General features: G+C 43.7%; 1 protein-coding gene across 2 annotated transcripts in view; it reads left to right on the forward strand.

Annotated features, from left to right (window-relative positions):
* kcmf1 (potassium channel modulatory factor 1) overlaps positions 1 to 24493 on the forward strand; it is a 161876-nt gene that overhangs the window by 82850 nt on the left and 54533 nt on the right. Inside the window, exons 3-4 of one of the 2 annotated variants that reach the window (XM_072517013.1) lie at positions 20635 to 20765; positions 23813 to 23952. In XM_072517013.1, coding sequence (XP_072373114.1) covers positions 20711 to 20765; positions 23813 to 23952 — 195 coding nt within the window. In that variant the 5' untranslated portion in view covers positions 20635 to 20710. The remainder of the gene's footprint in view (positions 1 to 20634; positions 20766 to 23812; positions 23953 to 24493) is intronic. The other variant, XM_072517012.1, reaches the window with a different exon arrangement.

Raw genomic sequence — 24493 nt, forward strand, 5'->3', positions numbered from 1 at the left:
GGAGAGTCAACAGGATGAGGATGTATTAAGCAGTGACCGAGCATGGACAGCAAAAGGGTGAGTTAGGTGGCAGCAAAGGCTGATCCAAAATGGTGCTAATCGGGTCTTGTGGTCCTATATTAGATCAACGTGAAAAAAACATTAAAAGAAATCTTGCAATGCTAAACAAGAATACAGGCACCATTAACTGATTGACTTTAAAGTGAAACAAGCGGGGCAAATTAAACAGGGACTTGCTGAACAGGATATGCGGAGTCAACTTGCGCACAGCAAACTCCCATAGGTAGCAACGTAATATGGACCAGATAATCTGTTTTGTGATGTTGGATTCAGGAATAAGCATTGGTTGGGATGCCAGGGATAAACCCCTCTGCCCTTTGAAATAGATCCATGGGATCCTTCATATCCACTTTAGAGGGCAGGCAGCCCTTTGGCTTAGCATCTCATCTAAAAGGCAGCACCTCAGACTGAGCAGTCACTAAGATCGAAACAATCTGTTGAAACATTTGAAGAACTGTTGAGTAAATGTCACTGCAGGGATTTAGGCAAAGGAAGAGAAATCACAGTTGTGCTTGATATAAGAGCTGTTATTCATAGGATTCTGTTTTTAAGATTTCTGCCTATTGCCAGGCTGCATGATGTGATTCAGTATTAGTTGTTTGGGTGAAACATTTGCACATGCTAGATGTTAGTTATATTTGTAGTGATTTTTGTTTATCTCGCATCTGTGGAACCATATTTGTCTCAACCAAGGTTGATATAACCCCTATAGTAATGGTGTTTCACTTGTCCCTTCATGATCTGTGCATTGATCTTAACTAATGTTAAGCTACATCAAATCAAATTGAGCAAGAAAACATGTGTAAAAGAAATCTTAATCATCATGGTTTATATTGCGATGCAGTTACACCCCTTTCTTAACTGTAAGCAGCAGTTGACCTGAGGGGCAACTTCAATATCTTTTAAACCAGTGGCTATTTTGCAATTCAATCTGACACAAAGGAGACCCTTGGCTGCTCTCAATCTACCCAGAAGATGAAAGAACAATAGATTATTCCTCAACATTCAAGCTCTGAAAAACATTTACTCCGACTTTAATGCCAATGCTGTCTCGAAACAGCTATTTTCCTCTCCTTTTCGCAGAGTTAACAGATGCTGACTGTTGGAAGTTTGGATACCTGTCTATGATGTACAGGCAAAATAGTTCTATTAGGAAGTCTATTGCAGGATCCATGTAATTTAAATGAAGAACTTTAATAAAACTGAAGGTCTTCTAATGCTGTTCCCTCACTTTTCAGTGTTTTCAGCACAAGAGGGAACAGGACTGAATCTCAACACCGGCAACATCCGACTGACAGTTGGCAGGCCGTGAACACAGAGGGAAGTTGTGTGTAGTGTGTTGAGACCCACAGATGAGTCGAAATCAAGCCACATTGTATGATTAGCATTGCTTTACAAAAATAGTTCAGAATTAGTTCCTTGGGTCGACTTGTTATCATTTATTTATTCAAAACTTATTCCCTGCTAATTTTTAGCTTATATTAGCTGATCTCCACAAAAGGTCAGAACAGGTTGAAACCAATTTGAGGGATGAATCTGAAGTATGTTTGATGTGAGGACTCAACTTGCAGAAATTTCTGCTAATTTTCTCTGTTAGTCAAGCAATCGGATGTGCTTGAACTCATGGCTGAAATGACCGCTTAGCCAATTTCCATATCGCAAAAGTTTTGAATCTTGTGAATGTATGTGAGGTAAAGTTACATACAAAGGGGCTCATTTTTGATCTTAACCTGAAGGGTTTTTTCAGTTACTGGTGGCATACGAGATGAGTGTATCAGAATGAATCTGGAAACATACCATATCCATCGATTTAAGTCCCATGTAAATTTCTTAGCTTTTGTAGCAATCTCAAATGTTTCTCCTCATGCAATTACCATGTTAAAGTTACTCTGAGAACTGTAATAGAAATTAACTTCTGGATCATTTCTAGTTGTAGTCATATGGCACAAAGGAGGCCATTGAGCCCGTTGAGTCCATGCCCACATGCTGTCGAGCAATCCAGTCAGTCCCATTCCCCCACTTTTCCCTGTAATCCTGCAAGTTTGCTTCTCTTATGCAGCAATCCAATTCTTTTGAAATAATTTATTATCTTCGCTTCCACCATCCTTACAGGCTGCAAGGTTCCAGGACATTACCACTTAGCGTTAAAAGGTTCTTTCTCACATCCCCTTGCCCAAAACCTATATCTGTGCATTTTAGGCATTGTATTAGGATTATCTATACCTGCCAATATCTTCTCCTCAATCTCCTTTGCTCCAGGAAAACAACCCTTACCTCTACAACGTAACCTTGTAGCTAAATTCTTTCACCCCTGTAATCATTCTGGCATATCTCCTCTGCAACCTCTTGAGGATCTTCATTCATATCCTTCCGAAAGTGTGGTGATAAGAACTGATTGCAGTACTTTATTTGTGACTTTATAAATTCAACCTAACTTCCCTCTTTTTGTACTCAAAACATCTATTGAAGAAGCCCAAAATATAATATGCTTTGCTAACTATTCTCAATATGGCCTGCCACCCTCAAAAATCTAGCATGTGAATTTCCAGGTCCCTGTGTCCTTGCACACTCTTTGGAACTGTGCCAATTAATTCTACATTGCCTCTCATTATCCCTTTTACCTAAAGGCATAACCTCCCTGCTTCTCGGCATTAATTTTAATCTGCCATTCGTCTGCACAGCAACCTGAGACTCCGGAGTCGTATGTGGATGTTAACATCTCATTTGCAACTCTCAACTTTTTTACAGTTGGATCGCATTAGAATCACAGAATGATTACAGTGCAGAAGGAAGCCATTTGGCCTGTTGTGTCTATGCTGGCTCTCCGCATGAGCCATTCGCCTGGCCCAACTTGCCCAGTTTGTCCCCATAGCATTGCACTTTTTTTCTCTTCAGATAATTATATAATTATCTACCCCTCGCAATTTGTATCTCGCCACAAAAATCAAGCAGGTTAGTTAAACAATATATTCCCTCAATAAATCTGTGCTGGCATTCTTTAATTAATCCAGATTTGTCCAAATGGCTGTTATTTTGGGACAAAATTAGCAATACTAAAAAGCCTTTCCACCACCACTGAGGTTAAGCTGATTGGCCTATAATTGCTGTGCTTATCTTTGCATCTTTGGGCAGCATGGTAGCATTGTGGATAGCACAATTGCTTCACAGCTCCAGGGTCCCAGGTTCGATTCCGGCTTGGGTCACTGTCTGTGCGGAGTCAGCACATCCTCCCCGTGTGTGCGTGGGTTTCCTCCGGGTGCTCCGGTTTCCTCCCACAGTCCAAAGATGTGCAGGTTAGGTGGATTGGCCATGATAAATTGCCCTTAGTGTTGGGTGGGGTTACTGGGTTATGGGGATAGGGTGGAGGTGTTGACCTTGGGTAGGGTGCTCTTTCCAAGAGCTGGTGCAGACTCGATGGGCCAAATGACCTCCTTCTGCACTGTAAATTCTATAATAATTCTTATTTGAACAGTTCATCAGTCCCCTCGCACCGCCCCTGTATCTAAGGAGGATTGGAAGATAATGGCCGAGCCTCTACAATTATCACCCTCACTGTCTCTCCAAATACTTGGATGCACCTCATCCAGTCTTGGTGACTTATCATCTACAATCAGCCTATCTAAGACCTCCTGTTTATCAATGTTTAACTGCTACAATATCTCAGCTACCTCTTTTACCATGATTTGATAGCATCTTCTTACTTGGTAAAGACAGGTGCATTTAGTACCTCAGCCAAGCCCTCTAGCTCCATGGTAAATTCCTGTTAAGCCTTCCCACTCCTCCTTTTACGACCCTTTTATTATTTATATGCTCATTAAATACTTTAGGATTCATTTTTGTGTTAGCTGCCCAGCCTCTTCTCGCACTGTTTTTGCTTCTCTTATTTGCTTTTTCATTTCCCTATACCCTCTATTTCCTTTGTCATTCAGGGAGCTCTGGATTTGTTTGCCCCACTTTACCCCCAACGTGGGAACTACTAAAATTATCTCCTCTTTAAAGGCAGCACATTGTTCCATTGCAGTTGGTCTTTGTTTCCAGTTTACCTGGGCCAGTTCTGTTCTCACCTAATTGAAGTTCACCCTCCCCTAAATAATTATTTCCACTCTGGATTGCTCCTTGTAATTTTCCATAGCCAATGGTCACTGTCCCTTAGATTTTCCCTTACTGGCCTATGATTCACTTGACCCACCTCATTATCCAGGTCCAGCAATGCCTCTTTTCTCGTTGGACTGGAAACATTCTGATGTCAAAAATTTTGCAAAACATACTCTAGAAACACTTAGACCTCTACCCTTTACACCATTACTATTCCAATCTATATTAGGATAATTAAAATCTCCCATTATAGCCACACTATATAATCAGAAAATGTGTGGACGACTGCGTGCCAAAGAAAGCAGTACGTATGTTCCCCAACCGGAAACCATGGCTCAATCACTAGATTGACTCCCTACTGAAGGACAGATCTGAGGCGTTCCAAGTCAGACGACCCTGGCCTATACAAGAAATCCAGGTACGACCTCCGCAAAGCCATCCGAGATGCCAAGAGAGAATATCAAACCAAGCTAGAGTCACAGACAGACTCTCGGCAATTGTGGCAAGGACTAAACAACATAACGGGCTACAAAGCGAAACCGAGCAGTATCTCCGGCAGCAGCGCACCCCTCCCCGATGAACTCAATGCATTCTATGCTCGGTTCGAGCAGGTAACCAACAATCCGCTGTCGAGTGCCCCAGCAGTCCATAACTCACCCGTACGCACCATCACAGCTTCCAAAGTCAGATCGGCCTTCCTGAAAGTGAACCCTCGGAAGGCGATGGGCCCGGACGGGATCTCTGGTCGTGCACTCAGAGCCTGTTGCGGACCAGCTGGCAGAGGTATTCGCGGACATCTTTAACCTGTCCCTACTCCATTCCGAGGTCCCCACCTGCTTCAAGAAGACCACCATCATACCGGTACCAAAGAAGAACCAGGCAACGTGCCTCAATGACTACCGACCAGTGGCCCTGACTTCAGTCGTAATGAAGTGCTTCGAGAGGTTGATCATGAAGCGCATCACCTCCATACTCCCAGAACACCTTGATCCATTGCAATTCGCATACCATCGCAACCGGTCCACAGCAGATGCCATTTCCCTGGCCCTACACTCATCCCTAGAGCATCTCGACATCAAGGACTTTTACATCAGACTCCTATTTATTGTCTACAGCTCCGCCTTCAACACCATAATCCCAGCCAAGCACATAATCAAAGCTCCAAAACCTAGGACTTGGCTCCCCACTTTGCAACTGGATCCTTGATTTTTTGACCAACAGACCACAATCAGTAAGAATGAACAACAACACCTCCTCCACAATAGTCCTCAACACCGGGGCCCCGCAAGGCTGCGTACTTAGCCCCCTACTCTATTCCCTTTACACACACGACTGCGTGGCAAAATTTGGTTCCAACTCCATCTACAAGTTTGCTGACGATACAACCATAGTGGGCCAGATCTCGAATAATGACGAGTCAGAATACAGGAGGGAGATAGAAAATCTATTGGAGTGGTGTAGCGACAACAATCTCTCCCTCAATGCCAGCAAAACTAAAGCGTTGGTCACTGACTTCAGGAAGCAAAGTACTGTACACACCCCTGTTAGCATCAACGGGGCCGAGGTGGAGATGGTTAGCAGTTTCAAATTTCTAGGGGTGCACATCTCCAAAAATCTGTTCTGGTCCACCCACGTCGACACTACCACCAAGAAAGCACAACAGCACCTATACTGCCTCAGGAAACTAAGGAAATTTGGCATGTCCGCATTAACCCTTACCAACTTTTACAGATGCACCATAGAAAGCATCCTATTGGGCTGCATCACAGCCTGGTATGGCAACTGCTCGGCCCAGGACCCCAAGAAACTTCAGAGAGTCGTGAACACCGCCCAGTCCATCACACAAACCTGCCTCCCATCCATTGACTCCATTTACACCTCCCGCTGCCTGGGGAAAGCGGGTAGCATAATCAAAGACCCCTCCCACCCGGTTTACTCACTCTTCCATCGGGCAGGAGATACAGAAGTCTGAGAACATGCACGAACAGACTCAAAAAACACTTGTTCCCCGCTGTTACCAGACTCCTAAATGACCCTCTTATGGACTGACCTCATTAACACTACACCCTGTATGCTTCATCCGATGCCGGTGCTTATGTCGTTACATTGTATACCTTGTGTTACGCTATTATGTATTTTCTTTTATTCCCTTTTCTTTCCATGTACTTAATGATCTGTTGAGCTGCTCGCTGAAAAATACTTTTCACTGTACCTCGGTACACGTGACAATAAACAAATCCAAACCAATCCACTATGGTTCTTGCACTGCTCTGTTATTTTGTTGCAAATGTGTTCCTCTATGTCTTTCCCACTGATCAGGCCTGTACAGTGCACCAGTAATGTAATGATTCCTGTATTGTTTTTCAGTACTACCCAAATACATTCTGTCCTTCACCCATATCTAGGTCATCCTCTCTTTCCAGCATTTGTAAATTTTCTCCTTAATCAGTATTGATACCCCCTCCTTCCTTTATTTCCTGATACCTGATATTCAGAAATATTTGGTACCCAGCCTTGCCCTATTAGGAGCCAAGTGCCCGTTTTCTCTATGAAATCATATTTTCAAGTGGCCCTCTGTTCTTGCAGCTCACCAATAAACCTATTGTAGACCTTATTACCTTCTGTCTTACTCTGATCCCATCTAATACTCAACCATTTCTACTTTAATACCTCTCCTAATTCTCTGTGCACCTTGGTTTCCCCCTCATATTATTTCCTGATTCCTGCGCCTTGGGCACAAAGGCTTAAACCTTCCCCAATAACAGTAGTAAATCAACCTGGTTCTGTTGAGGTGCAACCTGTTTGGCCTATACGAGCCCCACCTCCTCCAGAACTGGTTCCGTTGTTCCAAGAATCAAAAGCTTGGGGTGGCACAGCACTGCTGCCTCATAGAGCCAGGGACCTGGCTTCAACCCAAGCCTTGGGTGACTGTATGGAGTTTGCACTTTCTCCTCATGTCTGCATAGGTTTCGTCCGGTTTCTTCCCATAGTCCAAAGATGTGTAGGTTAGATGGATTGGCCATGTTAATTTGTCCGTTGGTGTCCAAAGATGTGCAGGTTAATTGGATTATGGAGATGGGGCGGGGCAGTGGACCTAGGTAGGGTGCTCTTTCAGAGGGTTGGCGCAGACTTTATGGACCGAATGCCTCCTTCTGCACTGAAGGAATTCTGTGGTTCTTTAGCCACGCATTCACCTGCTAGATCCTCCTACCTCTATACTCATTTGAGCATTGTACTGAAAGTAATCTAGGGAATGCTGCATTTGAGATTCTGCATCATAATTTCTTTTATTTCAACAAAAAACAATTTGGTATGCTAAATAATCTATTTGAATAATACAGTGACACCCATGGCCATTGCCAATGCCATTGGTTCGAGGGCATGTGTTTCAAATATAGCTGAAGTGATAAATTATGCTGAATGTGCTATTAGATACATTTTTAATCACTTATCAACAGCCAAACATTCTTAGTTTTGCGCATCTTAAATTTAAGTTTTCTTTTAAGATTACAGACAAATTATTGCTTTTTAAAAAAAGTCAATAAAGGGTTAATTAAGACTTCGGTATATTTTAATTGTTTTTTTTCTGTTACATTAATTCAGAACAAACATTTAATTTATTATATGCAAATTATGCATTCTACTAGAGAGATGCCAATTTTTCATCTTACAGCTTCCAATAATTTTTATTTCAGAAATATTTTGTTAAAAGGCTTTTCAGGTAAGAAAGCTGGCCAACCCTTTAGTTAGCCTATTTATATCCTGCTGTGGCCGATTGGCGTCATCCTCGCTAATTCCTGGGATGAGAGGGTTGTCCCATCAACAGAGACTAAATAGTTTGTATCTTTGCAGTTTAGAAGAATGAGGGGAGCCCTTATTCAAACATTAAAGATCCTAAGGGGCGTGCCAGAGTAGATGGTGAGATGTTTTCACGACTGGGAGAGTCTCAAACAAGTAGACATAGCACAAGGTAAAGGGCAGGCCATTTAAATGTTCTTTTCGTAGAGGGTGGTGACTCTCTGGAATTCTCTGCCCTGGAAGGTGGTGGAGACTGGATCATTAAAGGTATTTAAAGTGGAGCTGGGTAAGTATTTGTTAGATCGAGGAATAGAGTGCTATGGGAAAATAAGACAGTAAAGGAGTAGAGGCTGGCATAGATCAACTATGATCGTATTAAATGGTGGGGCAGGCTTGAAGGCTTGCTACCATCCTCCTGTCTGGAAAAACAACCACTTGCCACGACGTGCTGTTTTCTGTCCTTAAGTCCTTTATCCAAGCTAATACTGACCCTCTTATTCCACATGTCTCAATTGTATTAACCAACTTTTTATCAAGTGCCATTCTTAACATCCTTTCTAGCTCCTGAAAATCTGAACATAGGACCTCAATTACATTCTTTTCTCACTTCATTCACCTTACAGGTCCATCATGTTCTTTACCCCCACAACATGCAGGACTTGTATGATCAATAGGAATGCCTGTCTGTTCCCATAACGATGGATTCTCCTATAATGACTGCATTCCTACAATTTGTTGTTCCTACCTGTTTCGGTGCCATGGTTTTGACTGCGCGTCTTTAAAGGCATTGTCACTCTTTTAGCAATCTCCAATGCTGAGGACTGGTTTGCGAGAGTACGTGTCCTGAAGAGTCCTGTACTGCACTACTTGCCTCTCCTAAAAGGCCATCCGGATACTGACCTGAGTGCTCTCTGCCTGTGGGGTGGACACCTCCTGGACTGAATAATCCAGGAGAATCTTAGCCTTCCTGGCTTTCTGAAGTGAATCAAATGCCCCTCAAACCTGAAAACCCTGGTTGCGCTGTAGCAGCTGGAGATACTTGGTACATAAATGGTCTCGCAGGACACATGGAGTGTCTTGAAGCTCCAACATGGCAAGCTACAAATCTCAGCTGCCTACCCATGATTTTTTTAAAAACTCTCTTCCTATAGTTCTTCCATTGTTTGAACAATTCCTTTTAATTAATGCAGCTAGATCTTAGCTCTGTCTCTTGCTCCATCTTTCGGACTGCACCTTGCAATTCTAGCTACCAAAATAGCACCTCTTTCCTCACTCACCAGATTTCCTAGGTTTAGTGCTTTGTAGAAGGACTGTGTAATTGGACTGTGTGTTACTCACTGCGTGTATAGCATGAATATGAACATCAACGAGTTCCTCAGGATAGTGTTCAAGGCCCAGCCATCTTCTGCTACTTTATCACTGACCTTCCCTCCATCATAAGGACAAAGGTGGTGATATTCGCTGATGGCATCATTTACGCCGACTCAGATACTGAAACAGTCCATGTCCAAATGCAACAAGTCCTGAACAATATTCAGGCTTTGACTGATCAAGGCAAGTAACATTCATGCCACACAAGTGCCAGGCAATGGCCATCACCAACAAGAGAAAATCTAACCATCTCCCCGTGATATTCAATGGTATTATTATAATTGGGTTCCCACCATCAATATCCTGAGGTGCAGTTGATCAGAGGCTGGACTGGATCAGCCATATAAATACTGTGGCTACAAAGGCAACAGAGGCTGGGAATCTGCTGTGAATAACTCACCTCCTGACTCCCCAAAGCCTATCCATTATCTACAAGGCACAAGTCAGGAGTGAGATGGAATACTGTCCACTTGCCTGATGAGTGCAGCATCAATAACACAAGCAACTTGACACCACTTTGACAAAACAGCCCGCTTAATTGGCACCCCATCCACCACCATAAACATTTACTCCCTCCACCACTGACACATTGTGGCCGCAGTGTGTACTATAAACAAGTTGCATTGCAGCAACTCCCCAAGGCTCCTTCAGCAGAATCTTCCAAACCTTTAACCTCTTCCACCTAGAAGAACAAAGGCAACAGATGCATGGGAACAATGTTGACATCAAGTTCCACTTCAAGCTATATATGACCCTGACCTAGATTTATATTGTCGTTCCTTCACTGTCGTTGGGTTAAAATCCTGGAAATTTCTTTCCGAACAGCAATTTAGATGTACCTACATCACAGAGCAGTGCAGTAGCACAGTGGTTAGCATTGTTGCTTCACAGCACCAGGGTCCCAGGTTCGATTCCCAGCTTGGGTCACTGTCTGCGGAGTCTGCATGTTCACCCCGTGTCTGCATGGGTTTTCTCCGGGTGCTCCGGTTTCCTCCCACAAGCCCAAAAGATGTGCTGTTAGGTGAATTGGACATTCTGAATTCTTTCTCAGTGTACCCGAACAGGCACCGGAGTGTGGCAACTTGGGGCTTTTCACAGTAACTTCATTGCAGTGTTAATATAAGCCTACTTGTGACAGTAATAAAGATTATTATGGTCTGCAGTGGCTCTAGAATATAGCTCACCTTCTCGGGGTCAATTGGTGTTGGGCAATAAATGCCAGCCTTGACAGCGACGCCTGTATCCTATTTTGCTGTTTAAATAGAATTTGAATTAAAATAGGATTATTAAATGTGTGTTCCATGTGTGGGTCACTCCAGGCTACACGCTAACCAGAGCCAAATAGGGAGGCACTGTATACCTGTTCCTCATTAATTCCACATCGATAAATAACTGGGATTTACTATTCGCCTTTCTAAAAGTTTATTCATTGATAAGATGTTGACGTTGCTGGGAATACCTTCCCTTGAGATGGTGATGAGCCGCCGCCTTGAACTGCTCATGTTTGTGTGGCGGAGGTACCTCCCACATTGCTTTTTTAAAAATTAATTTTACGGGATGCGGGCATTGCTGGTGCTAGCATTTATTGCCCATCCCAGTTGACCTTCAGAAGGTGGTGGAGAGCTGGCTTCTTGAACACTTCTGCCCCTGAGTTGTAGATACACCCACAATGCTGTTAGGGAGGCAGTTACAAGATTTTGCCCCAACAACAGTGAAGGAACGGCGATATATTTCCAAGTCACGGTGGTGGGTGACTTGGAGGGGAACCTCCAGGTGGTGGGGTTCCCAGGTATATTCTATTCTTGTCCTTTTAAATGGTAGCGGCTGTCAGTTTGGAAGGTGCTGTCTAAGGAACCTTAGTGAGTTACTGCAGTGCATCTTGTAGATGGGTCACACGTCTGCCACTGTTCATCGGGTGGAGGGTTTGAATGTTTGAGGAAGGGGGAGCAATCAAGCGGGCAGCTTTGTCCTGGATGGAGCTGCACTCATCCAGGCATGTGGAGTATACCATTACACTCCTGACTTGTGCCTTGTAGATGATTGACAGGGTTTAGGAGGTCCTGGAGATGAATTACTCACCGTAGGATTCCTAGCCTTTGACCTGCCCTGGTAGCCACCATATTAATATGGCTAGTTCAGTTCAGTTTCTGATCAATGTTAACCCCAGGATGTTGATTGTGGAGGATTCAGCAATGGTAATGAAATGAAAATCGCTTATTGTCACAAGTAGGCCATTGAATGTCAAGGAATTTGATGGTTAGATCATCTCTTGTAGGAGATGGTCATTGCCTGGCATTTGTGTGCCGCGAATGTAACTTGCCACTTGTCAGTCCAACCTGGATATTGTCCAGGTCTTGCTGCATTTGGACATGGGCTGCTTCATTATCCGAGGAGTCGCGAATGGTGCTGAACATTGTGCAGTCATCTGTGAACATCCCCACTTCTGACCTTATGATGGAAGGGAGGACATTGATGAAGCAGCTGAAGATGGTTGGGCCTAGGAAACTATCCTGAGGAACTCCTGGAGCTGAGATGATTGACCTCAAACCACCACAACCATCTTCCTTTGTGGCAGGTATGACTCGAACCAGCGGAGAGTTTCCCCCTGATCCCCATTGACTCCAGTTTAGCTAGGGCTCTTGATGCCGTACTCGGTCAAATGTTGCCTTGATGTTAAGGAGAGTCACTCTCACCTCACCTCCAGCATTCAGCTCTTTTCCGTGTTTGAACCAAGGCTGTGATGAGGTCAGGAGCTGAGTGACCCTAGCGGAATCCAAACTGAGCATCCATAAGCAGGTTATTGCTGAGTAAACGCTGCTTAATAGCACTGTTGATGACTCCTTCCATCACTTTGCTGATGATGGAGACTGGACTGATAGGGTGGTAATTGTTCTGTTTTTCGTGTACAGGACACACCTGGGTAATTTTCCACATTGCTAGTGCTATAGCTATACTGGAATAGCTTGTCTAGGGGTGCAGTAAGTTCTGGAGCACTAGTCTTCAGTCCTATTGCTGGGATATTGTCAGGGCCCATAGCCTTTGCAGTTTCCAGTTCCTTCAGCCGTTTCTTGATACCAAGTGGAGTGAATCGTATTGGCTGAAGACTAACACCAGTGATGTTGGGGACCTCTGGAGGAGACCGTGGTGGATCATTTATTCAACATTTCTGGTTGAATATTGTTGCGAATGCTTGAGCCTTGTCTTTTGCACATATGTGCTGGGCTCCTCCATCATTGAGGATGGGGATATTTCTGGAGCCTCCAGTGAATTGCCCATCACCATTCACGGCCGGATGTGGCAGGACGGCAGAGTTTCAATCCGATGCATTTGTTGTGGAATCGCTTAGCTCTGTCTATTACTTGCTGCTTATGCTGTTGGGTGTTCAAAACTTTTGACTCAGATGGTATGTAATTTAGAGGGAACTTGGATAGTGCTGCCAAAGGAACCTTAGTGAGTTGCTATAATGCATCTTGCAGATGGTACACATTGCACTTGTTGGGGAGGGAGTGAATATGTCAGATAGGGACTGATCAAATGGATTGCTTTGTCCTGGAAGATGTTGAACTTGTGTTGTCGGAACTACAATTATCGAGGCAAGTGTAGGATTAGGAGGGTATTGTGTCACATTCTTAACTTGTGCGTTGAAAGTAATGGAAAGACTTTGGGGAAGTCGTGAGATTAACTGTTCGCTGTAGAAACCCAGACTCTTAACTGCTCCTGTTATCACAGTAATGCCTGGTCCTGTTCAGTTTCTGGTCAATGGTGATTCCCAGAATGTTGATGGTGGGGGATTTGGCGCTCATAATGCCATTAAATGTCATGGGAAGATGGTTAGATACTTTTCTGTAGGAGATGGTCATTGTTGGCATATGTGGTTTGAATGACATTTTCCACTTATTAGCCCAATCTCAATGTCGTCCAGGTCTTGTTGCATATTGGCACAAACTACTTTAGTACCTGAGGAGCAGCAAATGCTACTGAACATTATGTATTCATCAATTAACGTACCCACTTCTGACCTCATGATGATCATTAATAAAGCAACTAAATTGCTTGAGACTGGGAAAGTTCCCCGAGGCGTTCCTGCAGTGATGCCCAGGGACTCAATTTTATCATGCCTCCCTGGTGCCATACCAGATCAAATGCTCCCTCTGTGTCCAGGGCAGTGACTTAACCTTATCTCTGGAATTCCATACTTTTGTCCATGTTTGGATCAAAGTTGCAATGAATTCTGTAGATGGAAGAAGTATCGGTGAAGAGGTTATTTGTGAGTGAATGCTGCTTGATAAAACACTGTTGACAACACCTTCCATCACTTCACTGCTGATTTGAGAGTAGGCTGATGAGATGTTGATTGGAGTTGTCCTGCTTTCTGTGGGCAGGATATACCTGGTCAATTGTCAATTGCTGGGTAGCACAGCTGTAGGGGATGGTTTGGCTAGAGGCATGGCTAGTTCTGGAGCACAAATCTTCAACATTACAGATGGGATGGTTTTGAGGCGCAGAGCTGTGACCGGTGCGCTTCGCTGTTTCTTGCTATCACGTGGGGTAAATCTAATTAGCTGAATGCTGGTATCTGTGATGATGTGGGCTTAAAAGAGGAAGGAAGGATGGGTCATCCACTCAACACTCTTGCTTGAAGATGGTTGTAAATTTGTAAATGATACAACCTTGTCAATTGTACTCTCATACTGCCCTCTGTCATTGTTGAGAATCTGGATATTCATGCAGCTGTCTCTTGCTATTAATTATTTATCTGTCCACATATCATAACTGAATTTGGCAAAACTGCAGATTTTAAATTTGCTCCACTGCTTGTGGGATGGCATAGATAGGTCTGTAGTAAGCTACTTCTGCTTTTTTGTCTGCGTTTGGTCCAGTGCTGTAGCTTCACTTTATTTTCTCTATGCCTCATGTTGCTTCTGGCTTCCTCTTCCACACATTTCATTGAAGGAGGATTGGTTGCTTAGCTTGATGGTAATTGAGAGGGATATGCAGGGCCATGAGTTTACAGATTGTGCTTAAATATAATTCTGCTACTGCTGGACTACAGTTCTGCATGTCCCCAGCTTTGAACTGTTGGATCTGTTCTGAATCCATTCCAGTTAGAGCAGTGATAGCGCCACACAAAATGATGAATGTTGTCCTCCATGTGTTTCTGGTAGTCACTCCTGCCAATACTGACATGGACAGATGCATCAGTGACCGATGGATTGGGGTGGATGAGGGAAAATGAGTTTTCTCTTGTATTGGATCTCAGTATCTGCTGTGAGCCCAATCTGGTAGCTATGTCCTTCATAACATAGTCAGTAGTCAGTGGCGGAACGATTGAGCCATCTTTTGTGATGAACATGCAGTCCTGTCCCATATCGTATCTTCTCCTCTCCTCTTCCCCCCCTCCCCACACTCCCAACCCTGTGCTTGAGCTCTCCTCTGCTCCTTCCAAGTGACATTTAACGTGAAGGAGTACTGATTTATCACTGAAAGAAAGGAATACGTGGCAGTTAACTGATGGTTTCCTTCCTATTGTTTGTCCTGATGCCATGATACCTAATGAGGTCTGGAATTAATGTTTAGTCCTCCCAAGGCACTCCTGCCCAACTATACCACTGCTGCCCCTTTCGTGGGTATGACCTGACACTGGGATAGGACATAACCAAGGGATTGTGATGGAGGAGTTTGTGATGTTGGACCAATGGGTATAATTCTTGAGTGTGACTAAGTTGGGTTGTTGCTTGATTAGTCTGTGAGATATCTCTCAACATTGGCGCAAGTCACCAGCTGTCAGCAAGGAGGATTTAGCAAGGTTAGATTGGCTGCGTGTGTTTTAGTCATATCTGAACCCGCTATCTATGTTGAAGTCCAGTAGTGCACACGATATATTACAAATGGTTAGCTTGCTAGGTCATTTCAGGGGTCAGCTAAGAGTTGGCTTCATTGCTATGAAGTTACTTATAGGTTAGCGCAGGTAAGGACAGTAGGTTTTAGGACATTAATGAACCAGTTAGATTTTTAAGACAATCCAATAGCTTAATTCTAATCATGATGTCGGCGTTGGACTGGGGTGAGCACAGTAAGAAGTTTTACAACACCAGGTTACAGTCCAACAGGTTTGTTTCGATGTCACTAGCTTTCGGAGCGCTGCTCCTTCCTCAGGTGAATGAAGAGGTATGTTCCAGAAACATATATATAGACAGATTCAAAGATGCCAGACAATGCTTGGAATGCGAGCATTAGCAGGTGATTAAATCTTTACAGATCCAGAGATGGGGTAACCACAGGTTAAAGAGGTGTGAATTGTGTCAAGCCAGGACAGTTGGTAGGATTTCGCAGGCCAGATGGTGGGGGATGGGTGTAATGCGACATGAATTCCAGGTCCCGGTTGAGGCCGCACTCGTGTGTGGAACTTGGTTATAAGCTTCTGCTCGGCGATTCTGCGTTGTCACGCGTCCTGAAGGCCGCCTTGGAGAACGCTTACCCAGAGATCAGAGGCTGAATGCCCTTGACTGCTGAAGTGTTCCCCGACTGGAAGGGAACATTCCTGCCTGGTGATTGTCGCACAATGCCCGTTCATTTGTTGTCGCAGCGTCTGCATGGTCTCGCCAATGTACCACGCTTCGGGACATCCTTTCCTGCAGCGTATGAGGTAGACAACGTTGGCCGAGTCGCACGAGTATGTACCGCGTACCTGGTGGGTGCTGTTCTCACGTGTAATGGTGGTATCCATGTCGATGATCTGGCACGTCTTGCAGAGATTGCCATGGCAGGGTTGTGTGGTGTCGTGGTCACTGTTCTGAAGGCTGAGTAGTTTGCTGCAAACATTGGTTTGTTTGAGGTTGCGCAGTTGTTTGAAGGCAAGTAGTGGGGGTGTGGGGATGACCTTAGCAAGATGTTCATCTTCATCGATGACTGTTGAAGGCTGTGAAGAAGATGTCGTAGTTTCTCCGCTCCGGGAAAGTACAGGACGACGAATGGTATTCTGTCGGTTGTGTCCCATGATTGTCTTCTGAGGAGGTCGGTGCGTTTTTTTGCTGTGGCGCGTTGGAACTGTCGATCGATGAGTCGAGCGCCATCTCCCATTCGTACGAGGGCATCTTTCAACGTCTGCAGATGTCTGTTACGCTCCTCCTCGTCTGAGCAGATCCTATGTATACGGAGAGCTTGTCCATAGGGGATGGCTTCTTTAATGTGATTAGGGTGGAAGCTGGAGAAGTGGAGCATCGTGAGGTTATCTGTGGGTTTGCGGTAAAGCGAAGTGCTGAGGTGACCGTCCTTGATGGAGGCGAGTGTGTCCAAGAATGCAATTGATTTTGCAGAGTAGTCCATGGTGAGTCTGATGGTTGGATGGAACTTATTGATGTCATCGTGTAGTCATTTCAGTGATTCTTCGCCGTGGGTCCAAAGGAAAAAATTGTCATCGATGTATCTGGTGTATAACGTCGGTTGAAGGTCCTGTGCGGTGAGTAGGTCTTGTTCAAACTTGTGCATGAAGATGTTGGCGTATTGGGGTGCGAATTTGGTCCCCATGGCAGTTCCGTGTGTCTGGATGAAGAACTTGTTGTCGAAGGTGAAGACGTTGTGATCCAGAATGAAGCGGATGAGTTGCAGAATTGCGTCTGGAGATTAGCAGTTGTCGGTGTTGAGTACTGAGGCTGTTGCAGCAATGCCGTCGTCATGGGGGATGCTGGTATAGAGTGCCGAGACGTCCATTGTGACGAGGAATGTTCCTAGTTGAACTGGTCCATGGGTGCTGAGTTTCTGTTGGAAGTCCGTCGTGTCGCGACAGAAGCTGGGCGAACCTTGTACGATGGGTTTCAAGATGCCCTCAATGTAGCCAGAGAGGTTCTCACACAGGGTCCCATTGCCTGAAACGATAGGACGGCCTGGTGTGTTGGCCTTGTGTATTTTCGGTAGGCAGTAGAGATCTCTAATGCGGGGAGTACGTGGGATGAGAGCACGTAGGGTGCTCTGAAGATCTGGATCCAAGGTCTTGATCAGTCTGTTAAGTTGGCGTATGTGTTCCTTGGTCGGATCTGCGGGTAACTGTCTGTAGTGTTCTTGGTTGTTCAGTTGTCGGTATACTTCTTTGCAGTAGTCCGTTCTGTTCAGTATGACAGTGGCCCCTCCTTTGTCTGCTGGTTTGATGACGATGCTGCGGTTGGTCTTGAGAGCGCGGATGGCATTGCGTTGTGCTTGGGTGACGTTCGGGGCTGTCTTGTGAATGCGACTGATGAATCTGGCATTGACACGACTCCTGACGGCTTGAGCATACATGTTGAGTCTAGGGCAGCGGCCTTCCGGAGGGGTCCAATTCGACTCTTTCCTCTTCGGTTGCCGCACCGCAGATCTCTCGGTCTGCTGTTCTGGTTCATTGATAGTCTGCTTGGGTTCGCTGTTGGCCTCTTGGGATCTGTGGTAGAATTCCCGGAGCCTCATTCGCCTGATGAATTCCTCCGTGTCTGCCGCGAGACTGATGGGGTCCATTTTGGTGGTGGTGCAGAAATTGAGCCTTCTGCTGACGACTTCGATTTCGTCTGGTTGAAGGGTGTAGTCTGACAAGTTGACAATAGATTTCCCTGTATTGTTTTCTACTGTGGTACCGGGGGTGGCTTGGTTGCTGGTGGTGGTGATGCCGAGTTTCTCAAGCTTCCTGTTCTTAGTATGCATATAGGTGGCATAGTATTGTTGGCTCATCTGTTTGGCGGTGTTCCGCAGCTGGTCTGCTGCATCCTGAGCGCAAGTTGAGAATATGGCCTCTATCTTGGTTTCCAGGTTGCGTCGTCTGCTGTAGAGCTGGTGTACGAGGTGGTTGAGGAGTGTGAGAGAGGTGCCAATTTAAATTGCCATTATAATGATTATAAATTGCCATTTTAACAAAAGACCCTGCTCCATTATAATCATTACCGTTTATAATCATTATAATCATTACCGATACACTACTAGCTTTTTGTTCCCAATATATATATTTTTTAACTGAATTTGCATTCACAAGCTGCCATGGTGGAATTGAATCTCCAGAAGGCTGTAGCGTGCCTAACCGGAAGATGAGATGTTGTTCCTCCAGTTTGCGTTGAGCTTCACTGGAACATTGCAGCAGGCCAAGGACAGACATGTGGGCATGGGAGCAGGGTCTTTTGTTAAAATGGCAAGCAATGGGAAGGTCAGGGACCTGAATGCGCACAGACCGAAGATGCTCAGCAAAGCGATCACCCAGTTTGCATTTGGTCTCTCCGATATAGAGGAGACCATATTGGGAGCAGCGAATGCAGTAGACCAAATTGGAAGAGATGCAAGTGAAACGCTGCTTAACCTGGAATGAATGTTTTGGGCCTGGGATGTTAAGCATGGAAGAGGTAAAGGGGCAGGTGTTACACCTTCTGTGATTGCATGGGAAGGTGCCATGGGTGATGCGAGAGGTACTGGGTATGGTGGAGGAGTGGACTATATTATCTCGGAGGGAACGGCCTCTGCGGAATGCTGACCGAGGGAGTGAAGGGAAGATGTGTTTGGTGGTGGCATCACGCTGGAGTTGGTGAAAATGGCGGAGGATTATGCTTTGCATGCGGAGGCTGGCGGGATGAAATGTGAGAACGAGGGGGACTCTATCCTTGTTCTGGGAGGGGAGGGGGCGAGGGTAGTGGCGCGGGCGATGGACCGCACACTGTCGAGGGCCCTGTCAACAACTGTAGGTGGGAAATCACAGTTGAGGAAGAAGGAACACATTTTCGAAGCACCATTTTGGAAAGTGGCATCATCGGAACAAATGCGACGGAGGTGAAGGAGTTGAGAGAAAAGGATGGAGTCCTTACAGGGTGTGAAGAGCTGTAGTCCAGATAGCTGTGGGAGTCAGTGGGCTTGTCGTGGATAATAGTACATAGTCTATTGCTGGAAATGGAGACCGAAAGATCAAGGAAGGGAAGGAAAGTGTCTGAGATGGATCAGGTGAAAGTGATGGAGGGGTGGAAACTGGAAGCGAAGTTGATTAATTTTTCCAGGTCCGGACGAGAGCATGAAGTGGCACCAAAATAGTCATCAGTGTATCTGTAAAGGAGTTGTGGGAGGGAACCCGGGTAGGCCTGGAACAAGGAATGTTCCACATACTCCATAAAAAGGCAAGCGTAGCTAGGACCCATGCGGGTACCCTTTGCTACACCTTTGATTTGGAGAAAGTGGGATGAGTTAAAGGAGAAGTTGTTGAGAGATAGAACAAGTTCAGCCAGACGCAGGAGAGTGGCGGTGGATGTGAATTGTCCGGGCCTCTTTTCGAGAAAGAAGCGAAGGGCTCTTAGGCCATCCTGGTGTGGGATTGTACATCCATGGTGAATGAATGCGGTTAGGGCCCGCAAACTGGAAGCTGTCAATATGACGCAGTGCATCAGAGGAATCCCGGATGTAGGTGGGGAGGGAATGGACCAGAGGAGTGAGAATGGAGTCAAGATGAGAGGAAATAAGTTTGGTGGGGCAGGAGCATGTTATTAGCACCCGGTTTCCCTGAGTTTCTGTGGCTACGACTCATCTTTCATTCTCACTCCACATCTTTTATATTCTTTTGTATGAAATGTTAAAAATCTAATACAATCAATTTTTAAAAAAACGTATTAATCACGAACCGATGGCATGGATATGTTCAGAGATGGTCATGTCCAACAAAACTGAATTGTTTGAGGTGGGAATGGAGGGCGTTGCAGTAGTCTTTGTGGATTTTCGCACGGCAGACTGGTCTGAAAAGTAAGAGTCGATGGGATCAAAAGTGGAGCAAAGAAAATTGGGCCTGTTTTATTATGTTAAATGAGCAATATAAATGCCAGTTTCTATCTGGCTGTACTGCCTCCATGGAAAACACTTTCAGTATTGAACTTTCAATAAGACATTGTCACAGCAAGGGTTAGTAAAGTGATCTAAGTTGTAGAAATCAGTTCCTTTTCTCTGCTTCACCCCTTTTGTTTGTGTACAGGTTAAATTGCATTTTAAGAGTGAGGGATCTACAATGGGGTGCGCTGCAAAAAACTTTGTCATGTTGCGTAATGAGACTTTCCCCTCGTGTTAGGCAGTGTAAATATTGGGATTAGACAAAGCATGCGGTATTGTTTAACCAACCTGCCATAATGCCAACTTTAATGGAATACTAAATTCTGTGAATTTATATGTTTCCCACACTAACTAATGTTATGGACTCTTGGAGGGAGACTGCAACAGTTGTGGCAATTTGTGTGGCATGTTATGCATTGAAACCTGTAATTGGACTGAGAATATTTCCTGAGACATGTTTACAGCAGACAGTGAGTGCTCTTTTATCCAATCTCATTATAGGCTGGATCCAAAGCTAGGTGCCAGAGATGAAAGGGCAATGCACTAACTTGCACCACCTAATCTCCAAGCTTTAATTATGGAAGTAAGTGGTGCCAACCTTCAATACATGGTACATGTGGAATTAAGAGCAGGTATTTTGAACTGAATGGTGCTTCCCCATTTTATCTCACATTAGCTACTTTGGAAAATACATATGTGGTTGTTGAATTAAATTTAGTAAGTGGCTTGTGTGACACTAGAGCAAGTGGTGTTGAATTTGGATTTCAGAACAACCTATTTACAGCCCATTATGATTGAATGATCAAGTACCCAAAATATAGAAACTTAAAAAAGTGTAGGGTAGTATTACAAATATTTACTCTTTGGTAGAATATTCTTTTCCGTGCAGTGTAGAATCATCCCCAATAGTTCCTATCTTTTGTTCATGTGTGTTTATACTCCTAATAATTTAAGGATACAATAGTGTAACCCAAGGTGTGTAACATTAGTAACCCGTTGCAATTTGAACTGAAGTGATGGGTTTTTTTTGTGCCCGTCCTAGCATCATCAGCCTGCCCAATTCTTCAATAGTGGAAAACTAAAAAAGCACTTCAGATGAGACTAGGTGTGACTTGTTTACCTGTTTAATTTTGTAGTCAGCAAGTGACTGTAGAAGGTAATAGTTGTGAACAAACCTCGCTTCACTTAGTTTCCACTTCTCCCAAAAGAAATGAGAAAATGATTGCACCATGCAACTTGACCATTTTGTCAGCTGTCCAACTTCGGCATTATCTTTTTCTGGCAACTCATTTCAAATATTCTTCCACTTTAATTTCCAACACAAAACTCAAACTTGCATCTCATTCTCCATCACTTAATATAATACTTGACTGACTGCCCGTATGTGTGTTCAATTATTTTTGCTTTCCCTGAAGGTGAGGGGACAAGACCTTGGTTTTTTTCCCCATTCATGAATATATGCAGATATGCGAACCAAAGCAATTAATCTCTCTCCAAAAAGTGTATTCTTGGCAGATACCTCGTGCTGGGCTTGTATGTGAAGTATCATTGATACTAGTATAAGATGTGTGGATAGTTGGTTACACAGTCCAAGACAAAATAAAGAATTATTTATGTGCCCAAGTAATTGTGGAGAGCAGTAAGGACTACCACAACACACTCCCCTCCATCGCAAAGAGACTTTTTAAACCAATAAAAATTCACAATTTTACAGCAAGCACTTTTAATTCCAAAACCCTTTCTTCCAGTAATCCCATGTGATTGATGCCAGTTTAATGGGAGGTGGAACACTTCAATCAGCAGCATAATGCAGAAAGTCTTTCACCAAGATACTGCTGGGAGTATTAACTAGCATATCTAAAACGTAGATGCACAGGGCATTAGATGAGTAGCTCCTGCTTGTCCAGCCTGAGCATTGTACCTGTTGGGCGGTGGCTTATAGAAATATTTAGAGCTGAGTGAAATGAATTTGTCATGGCACCACCACAAATGAGAGGCTAGCTAACCAACAGGGCTTGTTGCACTATGTATGCTTCCGGCTAGCTATTAGATTATCGAATCACTAGTGGAGGGTTTGCCCAGTTCTGATTTTGCATCTTGATTCCCACTTGTGTTCTTTTGCCTTACAATTCAACATACGTCAGTATATGAATCTTTTTGCAAGGGCAGGTAGCCAAGTATTTTAACAGCTTCAGAAACACAACAGGGAGAGCGGAGTGTATTGCACAGATATAATTTTTCGTAAAATTCATCATGTAAAGTGAGTTAGACATTACACAGTAAAATTTGAAGATTTACGGTACTTTTTAGATAGCAGTTTGTTAGATTTTATAGAGACAGTCCTCAACAAAGATATTTCAAAATGTAACTTTTAGTAAATCAGCATCTAATTGAAATAGCATCCTATTTATTGAAGATATTCCAAAAATAGCTAATGAATTGACTGGGCTAAAAGAACCCACTAAATATTCACCTCTGGTTTTAGAATGGTGGCTATTTGTGTTGTTCTTTGAGTGTTCCCTATAATCCAACTGTTATCTTCAATATTCATGCTACCTCCTTTATAAAATGTTTCTCTTGGTCTCTGCATTACATCTCTTATCTTAGACCTGCTTAATCATTAGAAGCAGTCTGCTTCAGCCTAAGTTGTACATAATTTAATTACGTTAATCAAATCACTCTTTCATCTGGTCTAAGAAAAATATTTCCAATTTATCAACTCTTCGTTAGAACTTTTATTTCTTCCTACAAGATAGTATCTTAGTAAATCTACACTGTATTCTCTCTCATTTGTTTTCTGGACTAAAACTGGATAATTCTGATTTGCAAAAGCAGAAGATTGTTACAAAATTAATAGAATTGAATAGTTTGAAGAATGAAAGCTTTTACAATGGACTGGATTTTGCAGTCAGTGGCAATGTCAGTTTATGCGTGGTGCTAGGTTAAGGGGATCTTCAGGAGTCCAGCAGTAGTAATGTCATCAAACATGGTTAGGCAGTCAATCATTGAAGTATTCTCGGCGATTAAACAGGAAGTATAAACTACTTCATTCTTCTACTGCTAAAATTTGCAGATGATTGAATGCATGATTTGAGTGTACTTGTGGGATTAAGGTAGAAGCTAAAATATCATATATTTTAAAAGCATGTAGAATATTTGATCATAAAGGAAAAATTTGATTTAACAAATGTAACACTTTAGCAAGGCCAGTGAGGCTGTAAACATGGTGCGGCATTTAAAACCCCAGTTACTTTGCACTCAACAAGGTGTAACTTTGAGGGGTTTCAGCAAGACCTAACTGCAGTGTGGAAGATCTTATCAGTTCAATGATTTACAGTTGATTGCAATCTGAGAAGTTCTCAATAGCATACCCTCTGGAGAAGCGTAGAATCAATGAAGGCAACTTCTGAATTTCCATCGTGTGAACTTGAGAAGTTGCTGTCAGTTTCCAAAGAGTAATGACAAATGCTGACAGTTTTGCAATTATTGCTGCTGCAAAATTCAGGCTACTGTTCAGTAATCTCTCTTCATTTTTCAGCCAGGCTTAAGTTGTGATACATATGTGCAGCACTGCTCTATCTTAACATCGCTAGAGGGCTAAGAACACCCTTTTGGTACTTGTTCCACTTAGAATATTCAGGCTATTGCATGTATTGATGTGTGCATTATTGTTTTGCAGATTTGTATTACGGTGGGGAAGCCTTGTCAGTTGAGCAGCCACAGTCTTTTACTTGTCCTTACTGTGGGAAAATGGGGTTCACTGAAACAACTCTCCAGGAACACGTTACTTCAGAGCATGCAGAAATATCAACAGAAGTGGTAAGAGTCATCCTGGGACTTTCAAAAATTTGTTATTGTGATGTGGGTGACACTGACGAGGCAATTTTTATAGCCCATCACTAGTGTCTCTTACAACGTTAAGTTTGCCACAAAAGTACAGGCCTGGAATTTCACATAGGCTCAACTAGGTTGGGATGGTAGGTCGTTCCTAAAAGATCATTAATGAACCAATTGGCTCTAGATGACAAAATGATATTCTTCGTTGTTCGTGAGATGTACTTGATTTTGTTTTGCATGTCATGGTGAGCTTTAACTCAAGATCTCTGGGTTGCTAATCTAGTCATATAATGGGGAGGCTACTGTAATCTAAGATGACTGCACCCTATTGCTAATCAACATCATCCAACTGAAGGACCGTCTTTAACTTTGTATTCTCTCATATCCCCCTCCTCCATCTTCTATTTGTAGCCAGAACATATCTATCTTAATCTTTGCCCTACCTATGAAACCTGAATTTCCTTTGTGCCTTTTGAGTTTTGCATTTTGACTCCAAATCCATTAATTGTATCTTCCTTCCTTT

This window comes from Scyliorhinus torazame, chromosome 9 (assembly GCF_047496885.1).
Source record: "Scyliorhinus torazame isolate Kashiwa2021f chromosome 9, sScyTor2.1, whole genome shotgun sequence".
Classification (NCBI taxonomy): Eukaryota; Metazoa; Chordata; class Chondrichthyes; order Carcharhiniformes; family Scyliorhinidae; genus Scyliorhinus; species Scyliorhinus torazame.